The following is a 22,119-nucleotide window of genomic DNA, read 5'->3' as shown; positions in this document are numbered from 1 at the left end:
TGAGGCGCATCGAGATCGCCACCTATCTGAACTTGTCCGAGAAGCAGGTGAAGATCTGGTTCCAGAACCGCCGGGTGAAGCACAAGAAGGAAGGCAAGAGCGGCGCGCACAGGATGGGCGCGCACGGCTGCAAGTGCTCGTCCGCGAGGTGCTCGGAGGAGGAGGACGAGGGTCCGGTGTCGCCTTCGTCGTCCGAAAAGGAGGACGTGGACCTGTCCGTCTCCCCGTGAGACGAAGCCCCCCCACCCGAGAAGACGTACCTCCCGCCTGGTAGTGGTGGTGGTGGTGGTGGTGGTGGTGGTGGTGTGGAACTTTGAACGCAGCCAAAAAAAAAACAACAAAAAAAACAAACAAACAAACAAAAAGACTGTTCCGATGGTGTTCAGTCGTCTGTAAATAGGAAGAAAATATATAATCAGGGGAATTTTTCCTGAGTTTTATGTATAGCTGTATAAATGTTGTACGTTTTTCCTATGTATTTCTTTTTTCTGAAAACGGTGTATATTGTTGTTGCAAATTTAAATATGGACATAGACATATTTGCTGTGACGAACCCAAATGACAAAATCAATAGATTGGAAATGTGTTAATTGTAGAATAACACTGGGAAGGAAGCGGTATTTTGTATACATGGTGGATACTGGTTAAAGTCATTCTATGTGACAAAAAAAGGGAAAGCTGGAGGGAAATTTCCTGGGTTGTCACGATCTGAAATTCTATCTTCAGTGTCATTGAGAAATATTTATTTATTTAAAATGTTACATAAATAAAAGTATTTCTGAGCTGTATAGGCTATGTTGTTACTATGTTTTTACGCACCACTTACCACTTGCTTACGCACATCGATCCAGGCACTTTTATCTCGGATAATAGTTGGGAATTATTGTTCTTGAAAGCATTTAATCCGAGATATTATGGTTGTATTAATGGTTAACATGCGCCCTGGGCCCGGACATAATTCTTTAGTCAGTGTGATAATATTATCTCCAAAAAGACACATTCAAATTCTTGCGCACATGGAAGTTCCGCTGCGCGTAGCAGCAGGTGTATTCCTGCGTTTTCAGACCAAACAATAATTCGAGATACTTGTACATATAATGAGTAACATCATGGTTCAGATTCAACACTACGTTAAGGTTTAACAAAAATATCACCAAATCGCGTCTCCTCCTCGGAAATTGCGCGCGCCAAAGTCGTCAACATTTCCCACAACTTCATATATTTTGCAATTGCGATGTTTAAAAAGATATTTTTCCTCGCTGGGAAAGATTAGAGCTGCACTCTCAAGAGCCCATGAATAAAAAGTAAATGATATGCTCAGAGAACCCCATAATGCTCTATGAATCTAGAAATATTCTAATGAGCCTTCTCGGGCTTCCCCAGAGGACACTTAACCTTCCAGGCTTCATAAAGCGGCTCTTTAAGCTTCATATGGACTCTCCGGATCTGCCTCGTGTGACTTCAAGTTAATAAACAGGGTGTGGAGATATCACAGTGAAGCGGGAGTGCAAACAATGCGATAAATCTGTCGATAACGTCAAAATAAATGACGGAATCATTTGGTGCCGCTCCGCTCCATTGTTCTTGGTGTTTTTTTCCTCCCCCGTTTTATTTCTTCCAGAGTGTGAGTTTAAATGCTCCTGCAAAAAAATAAATAAATAAAAAAAATCCAGCTGCAGATAATTCTTCACTAAAACACCCTCAGTTCTAAATACTTATTTTGCCACATAATTTTAAAAGCAAAAAAAAAAAAATCTTCCGGGACTCCACGGTGCTGCAGTTTAGCAAAATGTGATCTAATACGCGCACGCCGACCTAAATAATAGACTCCGCGGAGGAACCGACTTGGCCAAAATTGGACATAGTCTGAGTAAAACAAGATGATTTAGCACTTGTCTAATAAAACCAAAATGACCACGCGCTGGTGAAAAGATTCCCTACGTGCCCAATTCTGGTCTCCCGTTTTACGCACCGACACCGACGCGCTCCGAATTAACCGTGGCCTCTTAAACTTATATTTATTCCGGGGAACAGGCTTTAAATTGTATGTTCACCCTTAAAACATATTGTCAGACTTTTCTGGCAACTACACTGGTTGTTAAATCAGATTGCCCACTGGACATTATTTGCTTCGTTTTATCGCCGGGGACGTCGACTTGAACGTATAAATCTCCGTTTAAAGTTTCACTTAACCATTTTAACAAAACCCCAATATTTGCATTTGTTAAGATATGGGATTAGACTATTTTGTTAATTGCGCCATAGAGACCCATTTTGCTCACTTGGTCCTCTGCAAAGCGCCCTTTATCCATTCAATAGCCCGGGGGTATGCGCCCTGGGGGAGCTTAGACGCCCGGTGCTCCAAATGCTCAATTTATTTATTCTTAATTTTGTGCCGATCAATTCATTGAAGCAAAAAGGACGACAGTGTCTTTTTTTAAAAGAAGAAAAGCGAATTGTTGACGTAACCCTGGCGGAGCTGAGGAGAGGGCTCCCCTGACGCTGGAGAGCCGCTTGAGTCAACAGGCGCCCATCTAGCAGACTCGCACTTGTCTTTATACCCACTAATTTTTTATTTACGGCTTTTCTTTGACATGTCTCTTATCTATCAGATTAAAAGAACAGCTTGTAACAAATCAGTCTGCACGATTTACAACAGCATTAAAAGGGGACAAAGGGAGCAGGCCGTCAGTACCTGAGAGTCTGGTAGACGGCGCGGCGCTGCAGCTGATTCGATGGTTTGAAAATACGCACGAAACAAAATACTTGAATCCTGAAAAAGAGCCTTTGTACGTTTCTTTAGAAATCAAGCAATTCTGCATGACAAAGGACAATTAATAAGCCGTCTTTTCACGACCAGCAGCTGGTTTCCCCGTCAAGGAAACTTGGAAAAAATTCAGACTGAATGCGCGCAAAAGCCCTTTGCGCGCAGACAGCAACCCAAGGTGACCCATTTGGCACAGTTAAAATAACCAAGCCGAGGTAAAAGCGAGGGAACTGTCAAAAACATTTAAGCTGAAATATCTTGAAATTGCAAATCCCTTTATGTGGAGGGACGCTGCCGATGTGGGTTAGTGGTACAAAGGAGGTGGTTAAGTTGGAGAGGCTTTGGAAACGGACACGTGGCTTCTCAATGAGCCCTTTGGTCCCGCGTGGCTCGCCGCGGCACTGCACATTCATCCACATTTATAAACTTATTTAGCCCTGGAAATACATATTATCCGCGCATGAATGTAAACCTGCACATTTGATAAAAAAAACAAACAACTTTTTAAACCCACATACGTTCATTTTGTAAACATACATTTATAGGCCTCAAATGTATTCACATGTTTACAGGACAAAGTCTGCTCGACTGGAGCCGTGTGTACGCCGTGTGCTGGGATGGTGGGTGATGTTTGTTTAATGGCCTCACTCCATCAGATAAACAACTCGTTAGGCCTGTTCGACAGTGAGACTCGCTTTCACGTTCTTTGAGGGATCTGTCGGATTAGTTGTTTATTTGTTTATTTGTCTCCTAATCCAGCACAGCAGCGCGAGCTGGAGCGGTTGAGCAGATGTGGCTTGAATATGAATATAGATATAATAAAGACATATGTCAAATGTCCAAGAACGTTGTTTGAGCTGAACACTTATTTTATATTTTATAAAGGGTCCTATATATTGATCCATATATTGGTCAACGTGTTTTTCTCTGCGTTTCACTCACACGTCACATCTTCTTCGTCCGTGGACAAACCTTAAATGATACCCAATGATGTCCACAATTTATTACACCCGGCCAGGGGATTAATAGCCACGTGTTGTTGTTGTTGTTGTTGTTGTTGTTGTTGCTGCCGTTTTGTTGTTGTTGTTGTTGTTGTTGTTGTCGTTGTTTTTGTTGCCGTTTTGTTGTTGTTGTTGTTGTTGTTGTTGTTGTTGTTGGTTTGCCCCCTGGCCTGTAAGGGTTAAAATCTGCTGGTGTTGGTAAACCGTCAGGTAAACAGAGCAGCAGTGCACTGCATGTCATAAAGGATGAAAAATGAACCAAAAGCTGTAACTTCAAAACTACAACTTTGAAAGGTCCACTCGGTGCATCCCAACCCAAGCACCGTTTAAACCCACGCCGTGTGTGAGTCCCGAAAGCTGCATATTAACAGTAATACTCCGTGTTTGCACCTGTTTTCTTGGGTGTGGCGGCAGCCTCTATTGCAATGCAGCGTGCGTGCGGCGACGAGAAGCTGTTTAATTCTGCGCCTATAGACCTGCGGTGTCAGGGGTCGGGATATAATGAAGTGCGCACACTTGTAAATGACCATTAAATGCGCAACTTTTGCACAACTTTGAAATACGCGGCTTCGCCCCCCCCCCCCCCCCCCCCCCCGCCAGTTGAGTTTAGGAGTACTTTACTCACATGTACTACACCGCACGCATGTGCGTATTGTTGGGGAAATGGTGCCACGGCTTCCACGTCTTGTGGCTTAAGCGTGGAGGCTGAGCAAGCATCAGATCTGTGCATTCCTCAGTTGTTGTGTGTTTTTTAGGGGTGGGGTTAGACTTGGGAATTCTAAGGAATCTGAAAATGAGCTGAGCCTAAATGAAGCCTTGCTGCCCCTCGCGTCCCGGATTGAATGGAGTCGATTATTCCCCCCATGTGTAACACAGATGCCGTTTTCTTTGTACTTAACATTTTTCAGACGGGAAACCATGATCTTTTCGCTTTGCAGATGGCTAAATTATCAATGAGTACTTTTGCTGCTGGAAGTAAAAGCCTGCTGAGAATTTTGAATTGAACGGTCTGATTTTTCCTTGGTGTGAGGCAAAATGTGTATCTTTATTTGAACGTCTGACGCGTATATATCCAGACGACGTTTTTGACGGACTGCTAAATTCTTTACACATTCTTTGCATTGAGTGGTGCCGTGTGAGGGGATTAGGTCCCTTGAAGCGGGCCTTCCAGGGGACGGGCCCGTTTCAACTCTAATAACCCCCAATAGGAGGCTGCGTCGACGCGCTCACGTCCCAACTCCATCGCTGCTCCCTGAACGCGCAGGTCCCGCACGTTGCCCCGGCAACCCGACGCGTCCCAGCGACACCGCCCGTCGCTGAAAACCGAGCAGCAGCACCACCTGGTGGCGGCGAGGGGACACCACCCCGCGGTCGGCGCCCTGTTGGGTGAGTCGATCCTTACTGGCGTTGTCTTTGCGTCGCCACATAATTCATAGTTAGACCTTCTACTCCATTGGAAGCGCAAATACGCTCACAAGCAATGACTCTGGTACAAGTGGAAGTACAACATTGACATTTATTCGTAAGTATAAACGGAGGAAAGAACTGTCTCTTAAATATAGCTGTGTGTAATGTGTAAAAGTATTAAACATCTATCTATCTATCTATCTATCTATCTATCTATCTATCTATCTATCTATCTATCTATCTATCTATCTATCTATCTATCTATCTATCTATCTATCTATCTATCTATCTATCTATCTATCTATCTATCTATCTATCTATCTATCTATCTATCTATCTATCTATCTGTCTGTCTGTCGGACTGTCTCTCTATATGATACAATAAATTCATCTTTATTTTTATTGTCAGTCAAACTAAATAATAACCAGAGAAATAAAATATTTTCCTCACGCCAAGGTTGCTACCTTTAATGCAGCCAGGTTCACAAGTATATACATTTCCTCACATGTTCTTATTTTTAATGTACATTTTATTGATAGACATTAATAACGATTTTTGAGATCACATTTGACTGTTATGACTTATGGAAAATTTCACTCGTTTACACTTTTCCTTTTGACAATTTTTTTAAGTATAAATCCGTTCATTTCCACAAAACCTTGGTTTTAAGCTTTGCCGCTGTGACTCCACAGAGTTGTGCTGGCGCTGCACCATGCAACACCCTCCCACTGATGGAACTGGCCTTACAGTACATCTGTAAAGTAAATCTTCTCAAATAGTCAGGATTTACTATTTTATTCATATCATTTTATTCATTCCGTCATTATTACAGTGTTCCTCCGTGGCAAAGTAATACACTAGTATTACTATTGAATCTTTTTTTTTTATTATATAAAAATTACAACCATATTTATACCTTCAATAAAACCTTTTGATGGTAAAGCGAGTGACGTTAACAGTCACACTCACGTGCAAAAGTTAAATCACTATTTACCAGGTTAGCCTTGGATTCCAGGTCTCAACAGTGTCGTTGATATTTTACAATATAAACAACTCCAGAAGGTTCAAGGAGACAAGCAACATGAAACAGTCTGAGGATGCCTGCCCCACGAACAGACGTCACCGCCGCGGTTGGACCACTCTTTGTGTGATCCGTTCCAGTCCGTCCGTTGCTTAATACCAGTGGAGCAGAAGTGAGAATTGTATTTCGGCCGAGAATCCTGCCCCACGGTCACTTGTTAGTTCTTAGTTCTACTAAAAGCATAAATGACAGTGAGTAAACAAACAATAACAGAAACATAACAAAACATATTAAATGAAGTCCATCGATCGGTGCATAATATCCACTCAACATTAAAAGTGATCAAGGAAATTCCTTTCACGTTCTCACATCACAGTCAATACGTATCGATCGTCCGCTGGAGTCAGTTTAACCTACAGTAGCATTTAAGAATAATAAATAGAATAAATCCATCAATATTTAATATATTTCTCGTTTGATGCAGAGTTTAAACAATATGTAAGGCTCTTTTAAATTAGAAATCATAATTAAAAATGGGCGTGATCTCATCAAAACCACTGATATGTCCCAGAATTCCCTTAAGGTAGAGCCTGTGAGCTCCATACCATGTCATCGCTCCAGAGACTAAATGTGATTTGACGTGCAACATGGGGTGTATTTGTGAAAAAGCAATCTCAAAGGCCATTTCAACATAATGCATTCTACTGGAACAGGGTGCATGACATCAGCGTATACATCAGAATATGAGAATTAGTGTAGTTACGCATAAAAAAAGGAAACATGTGAAATTAAAAATAAATCTACTATAAGCATGTTCATATAAGGTCTGAGGCAAGTTGCAATCGGGCAAATTTAACTTTACACTCATGGACTTCTGCATTTTTCAATGTTCAATAGCCTGCCAGACCGCCTGGGATGTCTCCAACTATTTTTTTTTTGAAAGCCACGATTATGTGAATTTTGAAAAGTTACACCTGGGTTGGACTTGGTCTGCTCACGGGGCTTTCAAACACTGTATCTTGAGATACGCTCGTCCAAACACGCTCGATGCCTGTCGGGCTTCTAGACGGGTGGAGAACATGATCAAATAAGGTCAGTTCTTATGATAATCTCACCCATAACTGTATCCAAAATTGGTTGAGGTGTAAATAAATTCACTTTGAGACGTGTAATCTTAGGTCACTCAATCTGCCTGTGGCTCCTGCTGTCAAATATCATGGACCTTCTCTGTGGCTGATAGAAGCAGCTGGTTGAGGTTTCCAGCCTCTGTCCACTTTTTGGAATAGTCATTTTGTTCTGTAGCGTGATCCCATCTGGGCTCCTGAGATTCTCGGCCATCTCTCTGGAAAAGGCGTTAATGGCCGACGCGTCAGCGAGGCTTCTTGGAGAAAGGTGCAGCTTGCTGTCGTCTAAGGGCGGGTAGTCCATGATGGGGAAGGGGGGGCTGAGGAGGATCAGGCTCTGTGGCCTCTGTCTGTTCCTAAAAGAGGATCTCTGCAAGAGGTTCCCTCTGCTGGGCCGGGGGCAGTCGACAAACAAGTCGACATTCGCGGTGTGCTTTCTTGTCTTTACCTGGAGATCCGGAGCGGGTCCGGTCTTCAGCGGCTCTCCAGATTTCTCCAGACTTGTCTGCATCTGGCTGCTGGAGACGGGCTCCTTGTTTTCCAGTTCTTCCCGTAGATCAGTGATTTTATGAGGGAGCGCCGTTTTTTCAGTGTTCTTTTTAGGGTAAGCCCTTTCTTGCTCCCTGACAACATCGAGGTCCTTCTCGAGCCGGGAGTGAGGTATTTGACTGTACTGCACCTTGGGTGGGATGACAGGCACGGCCTTGGCCTGGCACGTCTTGATCATGAAGGCCGTCCTGACCGAGGAGACGCTGACCGGGGCCGAGTTCCGGCGCAGGGGAGCTTGGCGGTCTCTCAGGAACAACTCCAGCTCCAGGGACAGTCCGTTATTCGCGGCCCCGGAGGCGGTCGGCGGCCCCCTCGGACAGGGGGAAGACTCGACGGGATTGCTGCTCTGCTGGTTGGATATGTCTCGAATGCTCCGACGCCCTATGTCCAGATTCAGCGAGCACGGCCTGTGCTTGGAGAAGCAGGCCTCGTCCCTTCGCTCCAAAGCCGGCGGCTCTTGCGACATCTGCCTGTAAAACCGTTGGGAAGGGAGGGTGCCCCTGTGCTTCGCCGCGCCGCATCTCCCCGCGTGGGGCTGAGTCGCGCCGCCGTCAGTTCTATTGCATCTGGCGGATAAGGGTTGCGAACACGTCCCTTTAGCTCCTGGCTCAACGCCAGGAGTCTGAGAGACGTTTCCTGAGGGTAGTCTGTCGTTCGCGCGAGCCGGTCCGTCGGCGTTCGGCGCATGAGACGCAGGGCCCCCCTCCTCGCGGCTCAAAGGGCGGGAGGCGGGCCCAGGCAGGTGGAGGAGCGTGACTTCTATATCGGGCGAGTGGAGAGGGCTGGTGACCCACTGTTTGGAGGAGCTGAGATCCTCCCACGGCTCAACCAGGTCCAGCTCTGCACATCCGTCGTCCTCGTCGCGGTGGTGTAGCTCCAGGGTGCTGGGTCTGTCCTCCAAAGGTCTCACCGCTCGCCGGATCTCCGCCTCATGCTTCTTTTCACCACCGGGGGGACCCACAGCGTCACCTTCACCAGCTACATGTGTCTGTAATTCTTCCTTAGTCGTGCTTTCGAGGGATGAGGCTTTGTCTGCGGCGTGATCTCCGGCCCGCAGGGGTTTAGGAACCGGATGTTGCTCTATGATGTGCAAACTGGTTCGCTTGGAAAGAAGGTCCCAGTGTTTGGAATCAGCAGGTTTTTCCGTGTCCGCAGGCGTCATCTTTAAGACCTGCTGAAGCTTGCTTGGTTTTTCGTCCTTTGAGACGGCAACGCGAGGAGGGGGGACGCCCTCACTTTCACCTATCACGAGCACAAAATCGGCGTTTAGCTGAAAAGGAAGGGGGACGTCTGACTCCGAGGGTGGTCTTCTGACAGGGTTTGATACGGGAGACTTTAAAAGATCAGCCGCGGCAGCATTTGAAGCCGGGTCGCCGTGCGAGAGGTAGAGCGTCGGGGAGCTGCAGCTTCTCCGCGACTGAACTCCCGCCTGTGTTTTGACGTCCTCGCAAGAGAAAATAGGCTTAAATGTCTCATCCATCCTGTCGATCTCGGGTTCAGTGATTTTGAGTTCTTGGTGGAGGTCAGACCACGACTCTTTCCCGACGGGGGAAGATTGGATGTTCTGTGAAATAGAAATGTGCATTTGTTATTATTAATTGACGAATCACTTATAAAATGAACAAAAAGTAAATATGTGAATTCTGCATTTTCCCATTTCAAGTAGAAAAACTTTGCAGTAGAATGTATTAAAAAATGGACTTACTTACAATATAACTCTCTATTATCCTTACTTTTTTTATATTTTATATCATATGGCTCAAGTAACTGGTAGAATCATATACTTTTCAAGGTTATAAATGTCAATATATCAGTCAGTATCCAACAGGTGTTCGTTGTACCTGTTGCATACCGTACCCTATCACCAGTGTCTAGCTATGGGAAGGGTAAACCCATTTTATAATTGTTATAATAAGTTATGAGATATTGCATTTTAGACTTATATGCTGTATTTGGAGGATGACTATTTATTTGTAATGCTTTGTTAATACTAGGATATCTTCTGTCCATTTATTAAAATATCTATTTGGATTCATTATTTGTTAGCTGGTGAAGCGAAATGAATGGCAGTTAATCCTCCTATATTCACAGCCTGAAGGGGCATCTCACTTAACGGTGCGGTGTTTAATGATGCACCGTTAAAAGCTTTACCGTTTGTGTGTCTACGGGATGACTGAGTAGTTCCTTTCGCGTCGTATCTTTGGGTTCCAGCTGAGGAAAATCTGCCCCCGCTTGACCGTCGTGCGCTCCCTTTTCACCGGAATCTAAGTGAAGAAATGAACGGACAGAACAGTTGTTCACTGTGCATACAGTAAGTGGGTCTGTATCTATGATATGATGAGAAGTATGGCCGACCTGCTGGCGCGTGTTTCGATGTTCCCTCTGGGATTTGGTTCTCCACTTCCGGTCGGGGAACTGCGGAGCTGCTCCCGCCGCCGCTGCTCCGCTCTGGAAGAGTTGTTTCCTTGCAGGGTTTCAGGGCGACTGTGTTGGGCTTCTCCTTGGCGTGCCCCCTGCAGGGAGTGCTGTTGGAGCTGATGACCGCCGACACTCGCAGGGGCACTGACACGGCAAAGGGCTCCGATATGTTGACGGCTTTACGCTGGTGCCTGGGGGACGACTCCAGCGGGAAGAAGCTTCCCGGGAAGGACGGTCTGGACGAGCTGCTGTGAGAGGAGGAGCCAGAGTACAGCATCCTCCTGTTTTTGGGAGAGGTGGGCTTGTAGCCGCCGAGGTCCTCGCCCTTGAACACCTTCAGTTGTTCAGGAAGGGCTTTCTGAGTCGTGCCGGAGGAGGAACCTGCGGCCTCTTGCTGATTTGTGCTAGGACTGCAACCGCCCATCGCACCACCACCACCGTCACCGCCACCACCACTACCGCCATTCTTCCCTTTAAACTCCCATTTCTGGTCCTCTTCGCTCAAGTCATACAGCAAGTCGGACCCCAGCGTTCTAGATTTCACCTCCGGACGAAACAGGCCATTGGTTCCACTGGGTGGACTGATATTTCCTGGTCGGTCATCATCTAAGGGGTAAAATGAAAATGGAGATGCAAATCAAATCTTATCCTTAATTGGAAAAACAAGTACTACGAAACTAAAATGAAAGCTTTAAGCAAGTACAAACTCTAGCATTGATTATTCCTGAACTTTGGAATTCGAAAGAGCAGAGATTCATCTCTACCTATTGGTAGAGAGCACAGCGATTCCATGCTTCTGGCCGGGCGGAGAGCTGCCTTTTCTGTGAAGTAATAGCATATCATAATTCATCATACCAATGTGTTCTATGTTCTGTTCTACTATGTATGTTAACAACTAAATGCAATATATATAAAAGAACATTAATAACATATAACATTTATTGATTGTCCATTTGGCATTTGTAATCATTTACAAAGCACGGACTACACATTTTGTTCACTTTTTTAAGCCATAATTTAGCTATAATAGTTCAATAATGCTTCCGCTATGGTGGTTATAGTAATTCTATGTGTAAAATGTACTGTAAAATGTACCCTTACTAGCTGAATATTCCTCTACTGGCTTTCTGGGTCGTCCCTACCATCTTTTCAAATATTTGTGTCAAAACATGAACAATGTACTTTTTGTGTATGGCGTTTTCGATTTCGTCGTCACTATTCATTGGATTGTCCCTAACTGCAGGGATATAAGCTTGTTGGATTTTGTGGTATTAACTTGTAAACTTATATATGAGGTAAGTGGAATTATTAAGACGGTAGATTTTACCTGTCATACTCTGTCCTCTGATAAACACACTGCCATTCCGGCTCAGTTTTCCCTTAGAATCCGTAACAGATTTGCCCAGATTGAAGATTGACTTCCACTTAGATTTCCCCGAAAGCTTTCTCCTGAAAGATAAAGAAGGATTATGTCCACATGAGGTCATGAGTGTCATAACAAGCTTTTGGGATCTTGACCCTTTTTAAATTTCAAAATTTGAACAGGCCCATGATAATCATATAACGTTTAAGCTCTAATCATTCTAAGTACTTTGCTTGTGGAATAAAAGACGTGGCAGGGATTAAAAGAGTCCGTAGTTCCACAATTCTTAGATTTACTTTTCAATTTTATTTGTTTATTTTGCATCGCTTGAGTTTGGCAACTGGGCTCTACTGCTCATCCCTCCCAGCGAGGTGTACAGCAAACAATGTCATAATTGTGTGAGCTAGAAATAGGAGTGAAGAACTCGAATCCCCCCAGCGGATAAAAGAGCAGAGCCCAACAGGTTGATGCAGGGGAGGTGGAGGGAGCAAAGCAGGCGGGGCAGGAGGGTCTGGCCGCTTCAACAGGTCGGCCCATAAGGGCGCGGCAGCGTGTGGCGCCACCAAGTTGTCCGACAGAGCTAGCTCTGCCAGCTGCGCATCATTCAAATGAGACTGAATCCAAATCCATCTTACTTGCTATCCACATCGATGACCGTGTGATACAGCGTGGCAGTGCTTGTGTCTGGCAGACTGTTCTCTCGCTGGCGTTCTTTGTGCACGGGGTGGTTGGGGCCCAGGGAGCGGGCCTGAGCCTCCTCCAGGCTCATCAGCTTCATAGGCCCACATTGAGAGCTGAGAGGGAGCGTCGCATACTTCTCTCCACATCCAACATTCATTCCTGGAAGTAAAAATGAAGTAAAAAGTAAAGATATTCATTAAGGTTGTATAGGCCTACATTTGTACATTAGTAACACATTGTGTAACGAGTTTGACCCACGCACACCAGTTTTACTTTCACTTTCTATGTTTGAATGACTGAGAAAGCAACCTGCTGCGACAAAGTATCTACTGTTGTGCTCCCATTAAGTAATGTCTCCCGGAAAACTCTCGCCTGACATCGCCAGAACAATTCACAAATACACATTAGTCTGGAATCTCTCTGTTCATTTCCAATTTCCAAGGGGTGTTACCAACGGCTGCTGACCAAAATGTCCCTCGACGCGATTGGATAGACCTACCACCAATCAAAGCATTGGATGGACCTACAACCAATCAGACCATTGGATAGACTCTGTGGTGTGGAGATGGGATGGTTTGGGCAGCCACACCTGACCTGGATCTAGGTGATTGGGTCAGGGTGGCTGCATGCCAGTTGCTCATTGGTTGGGCTAACGAGCAACAGGTTAAAACCCCCATCCACACACACACTCAGGATAGGAGCCCTGTCATGACATGTTCCATCTGCTCCTGCCTAATTCCACCTAGCCTCCACTCTACAATAAACTGATGTCTACAACCCATCGTCGTCTGTGTCTCTGTGCCGGAGGGCCCTGAAAACGTCACTTGGGTGGCGTGTGGCAGGCGGAGCTGCCACAGTGGCATCTGAACAGGGATGCCCCGGCACAGGGAAGGAACCCAGAGGGGGAGGGGCCGTCCGCAGACACCCTGGAGCCACCAGCAGGTCAACAGGCGGCCCCGGCACCAACCCTCTCCCCACTGGCGGCAGCAGCACCTAGGGGTCCGGCAGAGGGCCGGGGGAGAAGCAGCTGCAGCAACCACGACAACCAATCAGAGCATTGGATAAGCCTACAACCAAACAGAGCATTGGATAGACCTACAACCAATCAGAGCATTGGATAGACCTACAACCAATGAGAGCATTGGATAGACCTACAACCAATCAAAGCATTGGATAGGCCTACAACCAATCAGAGCACTGGATAGACTGACAACCAATCAGAGCATTGGAAAGACCTACAACCAATCAGAGCAACCAAACGTGTGACGTAGCGCTGAGTGAGTTCAATAAATTTTTACCAAATCCTGTGGGAAGTACAACAAACACATCTTTCTTATCAACAAAAGCTTTTTTATAGTAAATAAAGCGTCCAGTTTGTTTAATACTGTCACCATAGCGGATACAACAGACCGTTCCATGTCAGCGGCAACCATCTTGGTAAGGTGCCTCAACGGCTTTCCTCTGCATCGTCATGGTATCAAACCCGCCCCATATTAAATAAACGGTTGTGATTGGCCAAGACCCTGGCAAGGTCGGGTGGAAACCTGTTTGAATGGGAGGGTGGCTAGACGTATTCTGCAGAGCAAATGAAACATGAGCTGCAGATTCGTCTGGCTCCCAGGCTCAAAAAACTCCCAATTTCTTTAGAATTTTTAAAATTAAGTTTACTTCACAAGTGAAAGCAGGCAGCGCTGTATTAGGAACGGTCTACAAAGTTTCAGAAAAATTGAATTTAAGGGTCAAATATGAGAACATTTTAAAAAGTCGATTATTTGCACCAAATGTCATGCGATTAATGCTGATTCATTATTTTAACCGTTTGACAGTCCGAGTATATTTGCAAACTATGAAACAAGTTTTAAACTCAGATTAGTATGCATGAATAAAACTCCTACCTTCTTTGGGTTTGATGTCTACGGCACCATCGTTAAAGAGCTGTTCCGTGTGGTTTAGAATGAACTCGACCACAGACTGTTGTATCCGCACTTCCTGGAAAGCCAGGTCCCCGTTACACGATGACGCGTCAGTATCTTTACATCTGAAAAACAGAATGAAATTACGTACTTTAATGACGGTGAAAAGCTGCAAATAAATAACTTTCATTCAACCAAGCTAACATGACCTTATAACGTATTGGGCCATGTTATTTTTCCCAGTAAGTTTGATTACGTAAGAAAGCAGATATAAATCTGAATATTTATAGTGAGGTACTGCTCAATGCTTCATGTCACTATACTTGCTCTGTCTAGTCACTGTTAAAACCCTAGAATCCCAACTCCTTGAATCCTTACTGCTCTCGCCTCCTCGCATTGGTTTTCTGACTGGCCCATTTATATTCCCTTTGCCATCAGTTTTACTCACCCTTTTGTGGGAGTAAAACTACTATGAGCTTCAAAAGACCGACTCTTAAGCAATCTCACCGCAGAAGATTTGGAGCCCACACCAAGGCCAGGTTGCGGGTATGCATGTTTGTCTGCGTGCTCAATGTGGCAAGGCGGGTCAGGTGCTTGGTCAGGTACTCCAGAGTCCTACGGAAGGTGAAAAAATAATTGGCATTACAACTAGAGTTATACGACCATCGCAGGGCTCCAGGTGCAGCGGCACAATAAATGTGATACACATGACGCTTTAAGAAAGCTCCTTACCCGTATATAGGCTTTGACATTACCTGTGATATATTGAATGTAATATACTGGACCAATGTACTAATGAATGTACTCTGCACAACTAAACCAAGCACACGCAGGAGTACATCAAAGCCCAGTTCACGCCGGCCAGCCTGTCTGCTGTCGTCATAGACGGAGATCCTACATCCCGGAAAGAAAGATCCCTGACACAGAATCGTAGTAAACGCCACAGCGTCATCCAGAATGCTGCTGTGACTACGCCCTCGATGACCGGGCCCATGAACAGCGGCATTGATATCGCAACACCGGGCAGCGGCTCTTCTTCCAATCCTCACAAAACCTGGTTTCACAGCCAGCGAAAGAGCTGTTTTGGGGTCAGGTTTTTGCCCCCCGTCCCCTGCTGAAACCTGCAAACAATTATCGTCTCTGGCGCGGACATAGCGCGGAGCGTGAGCTGCCGGCGTGACGGTTTCAGGTCTTGAAAGAACTCTCAGTGTTGTTTGGCAGGAAGGATGGATGCTGGCGAAGCACAGCGTTGCTTCCGACACAATTTACAGTTAGACCGGAGTCCGAGGCCTCAGCGGTGCCATCTCAATAGACAGCATCGCAATCAGGAACCGCGGCCCCGCGCTTGAAGAGGATGTGCCGACAAAGCATCCAACACCACGGATAGATCCCAGCGTGCGGCTCCCTGGCCGCTCCCTCGTGACCCTTCCAAAATAAATGAAGTAGAGGGCGACTGGGCCCATCTCTCTCCAAAACAGTCGGCGTGGCATGAGGCAAAACCCTCGTCCAACAGCTGGAAGGAAACCCCGGGGCGGAGAAACAGGCTTTTGTTGAGGTGTCCCGCCGGTGGAGACGCCATCGACTGGCTAAACCTCTTGAATCCTGAACCTTGAATCCTGGAAGGCGTATTCTCGGACTAATCTTGGTTGTATCTTGAACTGAGCTTGGGCCGAATCCTGGGGCAGTTCTTGGTTTGATCCTGGATGGAGCTTGGATTAAACTCTGCCGTGGAGTCACAGCGTTCTGCGCGTCGTTGCTGGTCATCGGGGCAGGAAGCTTCCTCTTGGTTTTCCCCTTCGGGTCAGGGTGTTGTTTAAGTTGTTTGTTTTCTCTCAGGACTTTCTACAAGGAATCAGGTTTTATTTCCTCCGGCTCTTCTCTGCACTCGGGTCCGGGGAAACGACATCCTTACACTGGTTCGGGTACAATCTATCAACTCTCCATAGAACATTCCCTTTAAGTGCATGTGGAACGCTGGAGATATGTGTTTACCTAAAGTGGGGGATGGGAAGTTCCTTGATGACGCTCTGAATGTGCAGCAGTTTGTCATGGCTCCCCTGGACTGACGCTGCTTCCTGCATTCAGAAATAAGGTTTCATTACTAGTATTATTATGGCTGTAGTAGTATTAGTAGTTGTTGATGTAGCATGGCTTTACGCTACATATTGTGAGTGAGGCATTCTGTACAACATGCTATTTAGCTGCAGCGCGCCTGCAAATGCACACTTTTTAAATTCCTGCGGTATTAAAACAAGCGTTTCTGCTGGACACTGACAGTTCGATATGGGAAGTGTTTAGTGACTCACAGTGAATTTGCTGTACAGCTCATATGTGAGCAGGGGATTGGGAAGCTCTCTGAAGTACAGCTTGCATAAGGAGCCCACACAGTGGATGTCCTGGAGATACACTTCCTTTGTGAGGTCAGGGCAAGAATCGGAGCAAAATTCCTGCCTGGACACACACACACACACACACACACACACACACACACACACACACACACACACAGACACACAGACACACACACACACACACACACACACAGACACACACACACACACACACACACACACACACACACACACACACACACAGGCACAGTGTTAAGTCCTCCTCCTCGCTCACTGACTTATTAGGCTGAAAAGGATCCAGTCTGTGTTTTTACTGAAACAATCATCTCGGCGTCCCCTTTGAAGATAATGATCGGATCTGAAAATAACAAAGTTTAAATCAAACGCGAATCTGCTCATTAACATTCTCGGGTTTCACCTTTTTCATTTTGGTGTTGCTGCTCTGTCTCACATGCCTTGGTCATTTCGGCACAAGGCCCATGTGCCCCCAAGGACTTTGAGGGTCTCAAATCGTCTGCAATTCACAAGAATCTCTGAGGTGCATGCCCTGAAGTCATCCTTCTAATAAGTACCTGAGACGCTGGATATTGGAAGTGACCCCTGACAGTCTGTAGATCCCATCCACGACGCCATGCTCCTCGATAAACTCTGCACACTTCTTCAGAACCTGAGGGACTGAAGGTAGAGGGTGAGTAAGACGTTCTGGTGTTGCTACAACAGCATGTTACTACAGCAGTATGTCGCCGACAATGCTCCACGTTTTTGGGAGAACTGTGGAGCAGCTGGGGCCGGCTATGTTTAACCACGGCCCCGCTTTGTGTCCCGCGGGGGCCTCTGGTCGCGGAGAAGGTGGACCTCGGCAGGAAGTTAAAAAATGGTTTGTTTGTTTCAAAGGAAGGTCGACACACCCAGTCCTTGTAGCTGGTAATACTTACAACATTTCCTCTAATAGAAACTCACTTTTGAAAGGCTGCCACCAGGCTACACCGCGGCTCTCGTGAATTATAATGCGTTCTCCTCCGGTGGATTCTTCAAACCGCTCAGCAACATCCATCTTTAAAGCCATTGTTTAAGAAAAAAAAAAAAAAAAAAACACCCAGAAGAGTTGCTGAGGCACCTAAATTCTGGTTAAAAACTAAACGGAAACCTTTGCACGGGCCCTCCCTCCGTGCCAAAGGGGAAAATCTGGTAACTTTTACCATCTGTTATATAACATGCACTTAAATGAGAGTCTCATAACAATTCAGTTTGGCCCATGACTAACGCGCCGTTTCAGAGACGACTGAGCTGCATTTCGCTGCTCCTTTTTGCTTGCGTCGTTATTGTTGATGTTGGCGGCGGCGGCGATGGTGTTGGTCGGGTGGTGGTGTAGGTGGCGGTGGTGGTCTCGGGCTTTCCTTCGAAAATCAATGGGCCTTTCATTCACGGCTGACTGGTGCATACTGTGGCACCCTCAGAAATAACCGGGCGTCCCGTTAAATCCACACTGGCACGGCGCAGCGGGCAGCTACGTCCCCCTCTCTGTGCCGCTACTGTGCAGCGGGGTGTGAGGTTCAACACGTTTCGTCGTTTGCTCTGCACAATAAAGCCAATGATGACGCGTGATTACAACAAAAAAAACAACCCAAAACCTTTATAACAGTGTATATATGCCCAGTGTATATAGTGCAAAATGCCCTGCTTTGGAGCGCCAATCACATGTCACCGATTTGCATTAAATACTGTACTAACAAATATTTATATTGCCGTTAATTTGTTTCTCATGCGAGCATTTGCTTGAAACACTAGTTCGGTCCTTGCTCACTTGACGCGAGTTGCTGCTCAATTCATTGACTCACACGCCCTCCCAGCACATCAAGTCAGGGTTTCTCTGACGCCGCTGTCATTGCACTGCTGCTGGTGTCTGCTACGCGGACAAGGTGCCGCAGCGAGACGCACGGCGACGCCGCTTCAGCCTCAAAGCCCGACGACAAAGCTCCCGGCGTCACCCGTCACCACACCGCCAGCTCTTCCAGAGGTGCCGTCCAGCTTCGTCGTGGACGCTTGCAGCTGCGATTGTTTTGCCAGTAGAGTGAGTATTGAACATCACTGCAGTCTTTGGTAAACTGATACAGTGGCACCTCGACTTACGACTGTAATTGGTTCTATAAGAACGGTCGTATGTTGAAACAGTCGTATGTCGAAGCATTTTTCCCATGTACACCACGCTCATATTTTTCTATCATTTCCTTCTTAGTTTCAATGGGAGTCGTTGCATTTTTCTTTTACCATCGTCTTCTTCTTAGGACTCATCATGAAGGTAAAATAAACAAAATACACAGAACAAACAGTAAATATGGAAAAAATATCGATAAGCCACCAACTACGTGCACACACCATGTAGGTCGCCAGCTGACTGACTGCTGACTGACTGCTGACTGACTGCTGACTGGCTGCTGACTGACTGCTGACTGGCTGCTGACTGGCTGCTGACTGACTGCTGACTGACTACTGACTGACTGCTGACTGGCTGCTGACTGGCTGCTGACTGCCGATGCGCGAACTGCAAATTTCCACGGTCGTATCTTGGAGCAGTCGGTCGCAAGTCGGTCACAAATTTTCGCGACTATCGCTGCAGGAATCTTGGATTAGTCGTAAGTAGATGCAGTCGTAAGTCGAGGTACCGCCGTATAGTTGTTGTTGACATTTGCGCATTGAAGGCAGATGGATAGATTTATCTCGTAGTCCGTGAGCCCCCGTCGCCGAGCGCTTGCTGGAGGTGGTGGTGCAGGCTCGCCGCCCGGCGACCCAGGCGCTAAAACCAAACCTCGTTGACGGGATGAAAATACCCAGGTTCTTCTGCTGACGCTGAGTCACGGCGCAGAAGCCTTTTCCCGGATGTCCCACCAGCCTTTGCAGTTTGCACCAGTGTGGGAGTCGTTCGTGTACCAAAACTGTGCACACGGCAGTGAAGCCCGGCTAGGAAATGCGGGCGTCTGAGCTCAGAGGAGCGGAGCCGAGGATCCACAGCCGTTCTGTGGGGGGTTTTTTCTCGATGGCGAGGGAGTTGAAATCAAGCTACCATTTTGTGGCTTTGTTGGCTTCTTACCGAAAGCCCAACGTCACGACAGGCACGCCGTTGTATGCTTTGAAATAAAGCAGACAACGTTCACTTGAGACGCTTTCCGTCCGGTATCGAGTTGCAACGACCAAACATGCTTGGCAAAATAGCTTGGCAATATTCGACTGTGCCCCGTTCTACAAATAGGTTTTTAGGTGGATGTTTGTGACGGGGGTGTGGTAAGATACACATTCTCGTCTCAAAATCGGAATTTTCAAAAAGATCACACTGGACGGGAGTCTTCACGTACTTCCCGTACTCATATTTACATACCGTCCTATTTGTGTGTTGTCGCCAACATCGCGGCCGGGATACCGCAGCGCCGCAGGAATAGAACATAAAGGGAACGCCTCGGAATGACCGTGCGGTCCAAATCCCCACGTTTCGAGTTCCGATCAGAGGACTCAACGGAGCTGAACCGGTCACAGCGTCTCGTTCGTCCCCGGCGCCCAAAAAGACCCCCACGAACCCACCCCGCCTCCAGAAAAACCCTGTTTGATCGCCCAGTTTATCCCAGCGGGTTCATCCGTACATTTTTGTCCACGTTTATTTATGAGCCGGAGAACGAAACGAGTAAAGGGATGAAAAGGTGACGCCACGACGTGGGAACCTTTGTTTTCCCGGGAACGTCAAAACACCGAGTCGAGCGGAGGAGGGGGGAAAAGCACCGAATCCTCACGGAGCCGTTTGGGGGAAAGGGACCGTCCTCTGCCGCGGGGCGGCAGGCGTGATAAGAGAGGAGGGGTTTTTTTTTTACCGTCTCGTCCCGAGCTCCGGAGATGCTCCGTCAGGTCGCAGCCAAACGCATCGTCGCCTCCTTTCTTTTTGGACTTCTGCTTCGTCCCCTTGTTCTTCATGTGGATCCGGTTCGTCGTTCCGAGTCCAAGTCGACGAAACAAGCAAACCCTGGAAAAAGGCGAGCCCCGAGACCCCCAAGACCCATACGCCCCCCACCCTCTTCCCAGGAAAGCGTGGGATCGTCGAGCCGAGAGCGACAGAGAGAGAGAGAGAAAGGGAGAGAGAGAGGGAGGGAGAGAGAGAGAGAGAGAGAAGAGCGGCGTTCACGTCCCGATCGCCCGCATCCGCTTCACATCTTGACCCAACCGCACTTTTTCGGGAGGAAGGAAAAAGCTTGTGGAGTTGGCGAGTGGGGGATGACGTCACTCCTCTCGCTTCTCACCCCTCTCGGCGGCTCGGGCTCCGCCGCGGGGTCAGCGTGGCGGGGGGGCGAAGGCGTCGCGTCGGGGGGCCCGGGGTGGACGGGAGTTTTGGGGGGCGGCGGCTGTTTTTTTTGCTTTTTCTATCTCCGAAGCGTTTTCTGCGGAGATGGCGTCGGATTCGCTGGGTTTCCTGTTGTTCCCTCGCCCCCAGTCAGCCTCTGTGCCCTTCTTTCTTTCTTTTTTTTCCCCTTTCTTTCAATCTCCTCCTCCTTTCCTCCGTTCCACGCAGACGTCCTCCTCGCCGGCCTCCCTGCGGTCCGCGCAACGCACAGGCGTCAAGTGACGAATTGCACTTCGCGGGCGTCTTGTGCTTTTCCTTAAAATTTCCCTCCTGCCTTCCACGGCGACGGCTCGGCGACACCGCTTTTGAAAATCTTGAGGCTTGAGTGCAAAGGAGGAGGAGGGTGGGGGGTGGGGGTGGGGGGGTGGAGTGGAAATCGAGGGGGAGGGCAATAGTTGACTTCTGTTCCTCCGCTTGGAAGTCACTGTCCCCTATCGTCCATTTTCTCCAGCCGGCCGCGTCCGAACGGGAAAGGCCGCTCCGCCTTCCTGAACGCTCCCAAAGACCCAGAGCTTCCTGTGCAGAGAGCCTGGTCTCGAAAACAAAAACAGACCGGCTCTGGAGGAAGAGGGGAAGTGGGAGGCGACCCCGGCGCGGGCCTGAAGGGCACAGATGGGAAATAGGGGCGGGGGGCGGGGGGCGGCGGGGGTGGGGGTGGGGGAGGGGGGTGTGGAGATGGGTGACACATGGTTCTTGTTACTTTGCCGCTCTGCATTTTCAACTTGGCTCTTTCCAAACGGACGGCGGCTCCGAGCGAGCGGGCCGAGCGGCTCCGTTGGGAGAAGAGGCTTTAGTTGGCGAAAAAAAAAGAAAAAAAAAAGCTCGAGGACCCCACAGCGGCGCGACTCATACCTCAGGACATGTTTGCCTCTCCTGTGCTTTACAAAAAAAAAATCTGCTTGAGGATGAATTGCCTCTTGGGCAATTGCTTTTTTCAAATTTTCTCCCCGGCCTCGCAGGGACGACGTGGTGCAGCCCTGAGACGTCACACTTTTGGGTCTAGATTTCAGAGCTAATAATAATAATAATAATAATAATAATAATAATAACAATAATAATAATAATAATAATAATAATAATGATAATGATTTCCTGCTTTGCTTGAGACGGTTGAATGTTAATGATGTGTCCATGGCGACATA

At 47.3% G+C, this 22,119-nt stretch overlaps 2 protein-coding genes across 2 annotated transcripts in view; one reads left to right on the top strand and one right to left on the bottom strand.

Annotated features, from left to right (window-relative positions):
* gsx1 (GS homeobox 1) overlaps positions 1-230 on the top strand; it is a gene marked incomplete at its 3' end in the record, with an annotated part of 841 nt that extends 611 nt beyond the window's left edge. Inside the window, exon 2 of the mRNA XM_080013917.1 lies at positions 1-230. This exon is cut by the window's left edge and continues 111 nt beyond it. Coding sequence (XP_079870043.1) covers positions 1-230 — 230 coding nt within the window.
* A 5,401-nt stretch (positions 231-5,631) lies between these two features.
* arhgap31 (Rho GTPase activating protein 31) lies at positions 5,632-21,264 on the bottom strand. Its single transcript, XM_080014446.1, has 12 exons — positions 20,454-21,264; positions 17,169-17,271; positions 16,552-16,696; positions 16,238-16,320; positions 14,753-14,860; positions 14,228-14,370; positions 12,287-12,491; positions 11,616-11,737; positions 11,053-11,109; positions 10,226-10,894; positions 10,022-10,134; positions 5,632-9,434 (listed from the first exon to the last, which is right to left on the bottom strand). The coding sequence occupies exons 1-12, from the start codon at positions 20,551-20,553 to the stop codon at positions 7,377-7,379; spliced, it is 3,906 nt and encodes a 1,301-aa protein (XP_079870572.1). The 5' UTR covers positions 20,554-21,264; the 3' UTR covers positions 5,632-7,376.
* Positions 21,265-22,119: the final 855 nt, after the last annotated feature.

Source organism: Zeus faber (assembly GCF_960531495.2).
Source record: "Zeus faber genome assembly, chromosome: 14".
NCBI lineage: Eukaryota > Metazoa > Chordata > Actinopteri > Zeiformes > Zeidae > Zeus > Zeus faber.
This window is presented reverse-complemented; position numbering and strand designations above follow the sequence as displayed.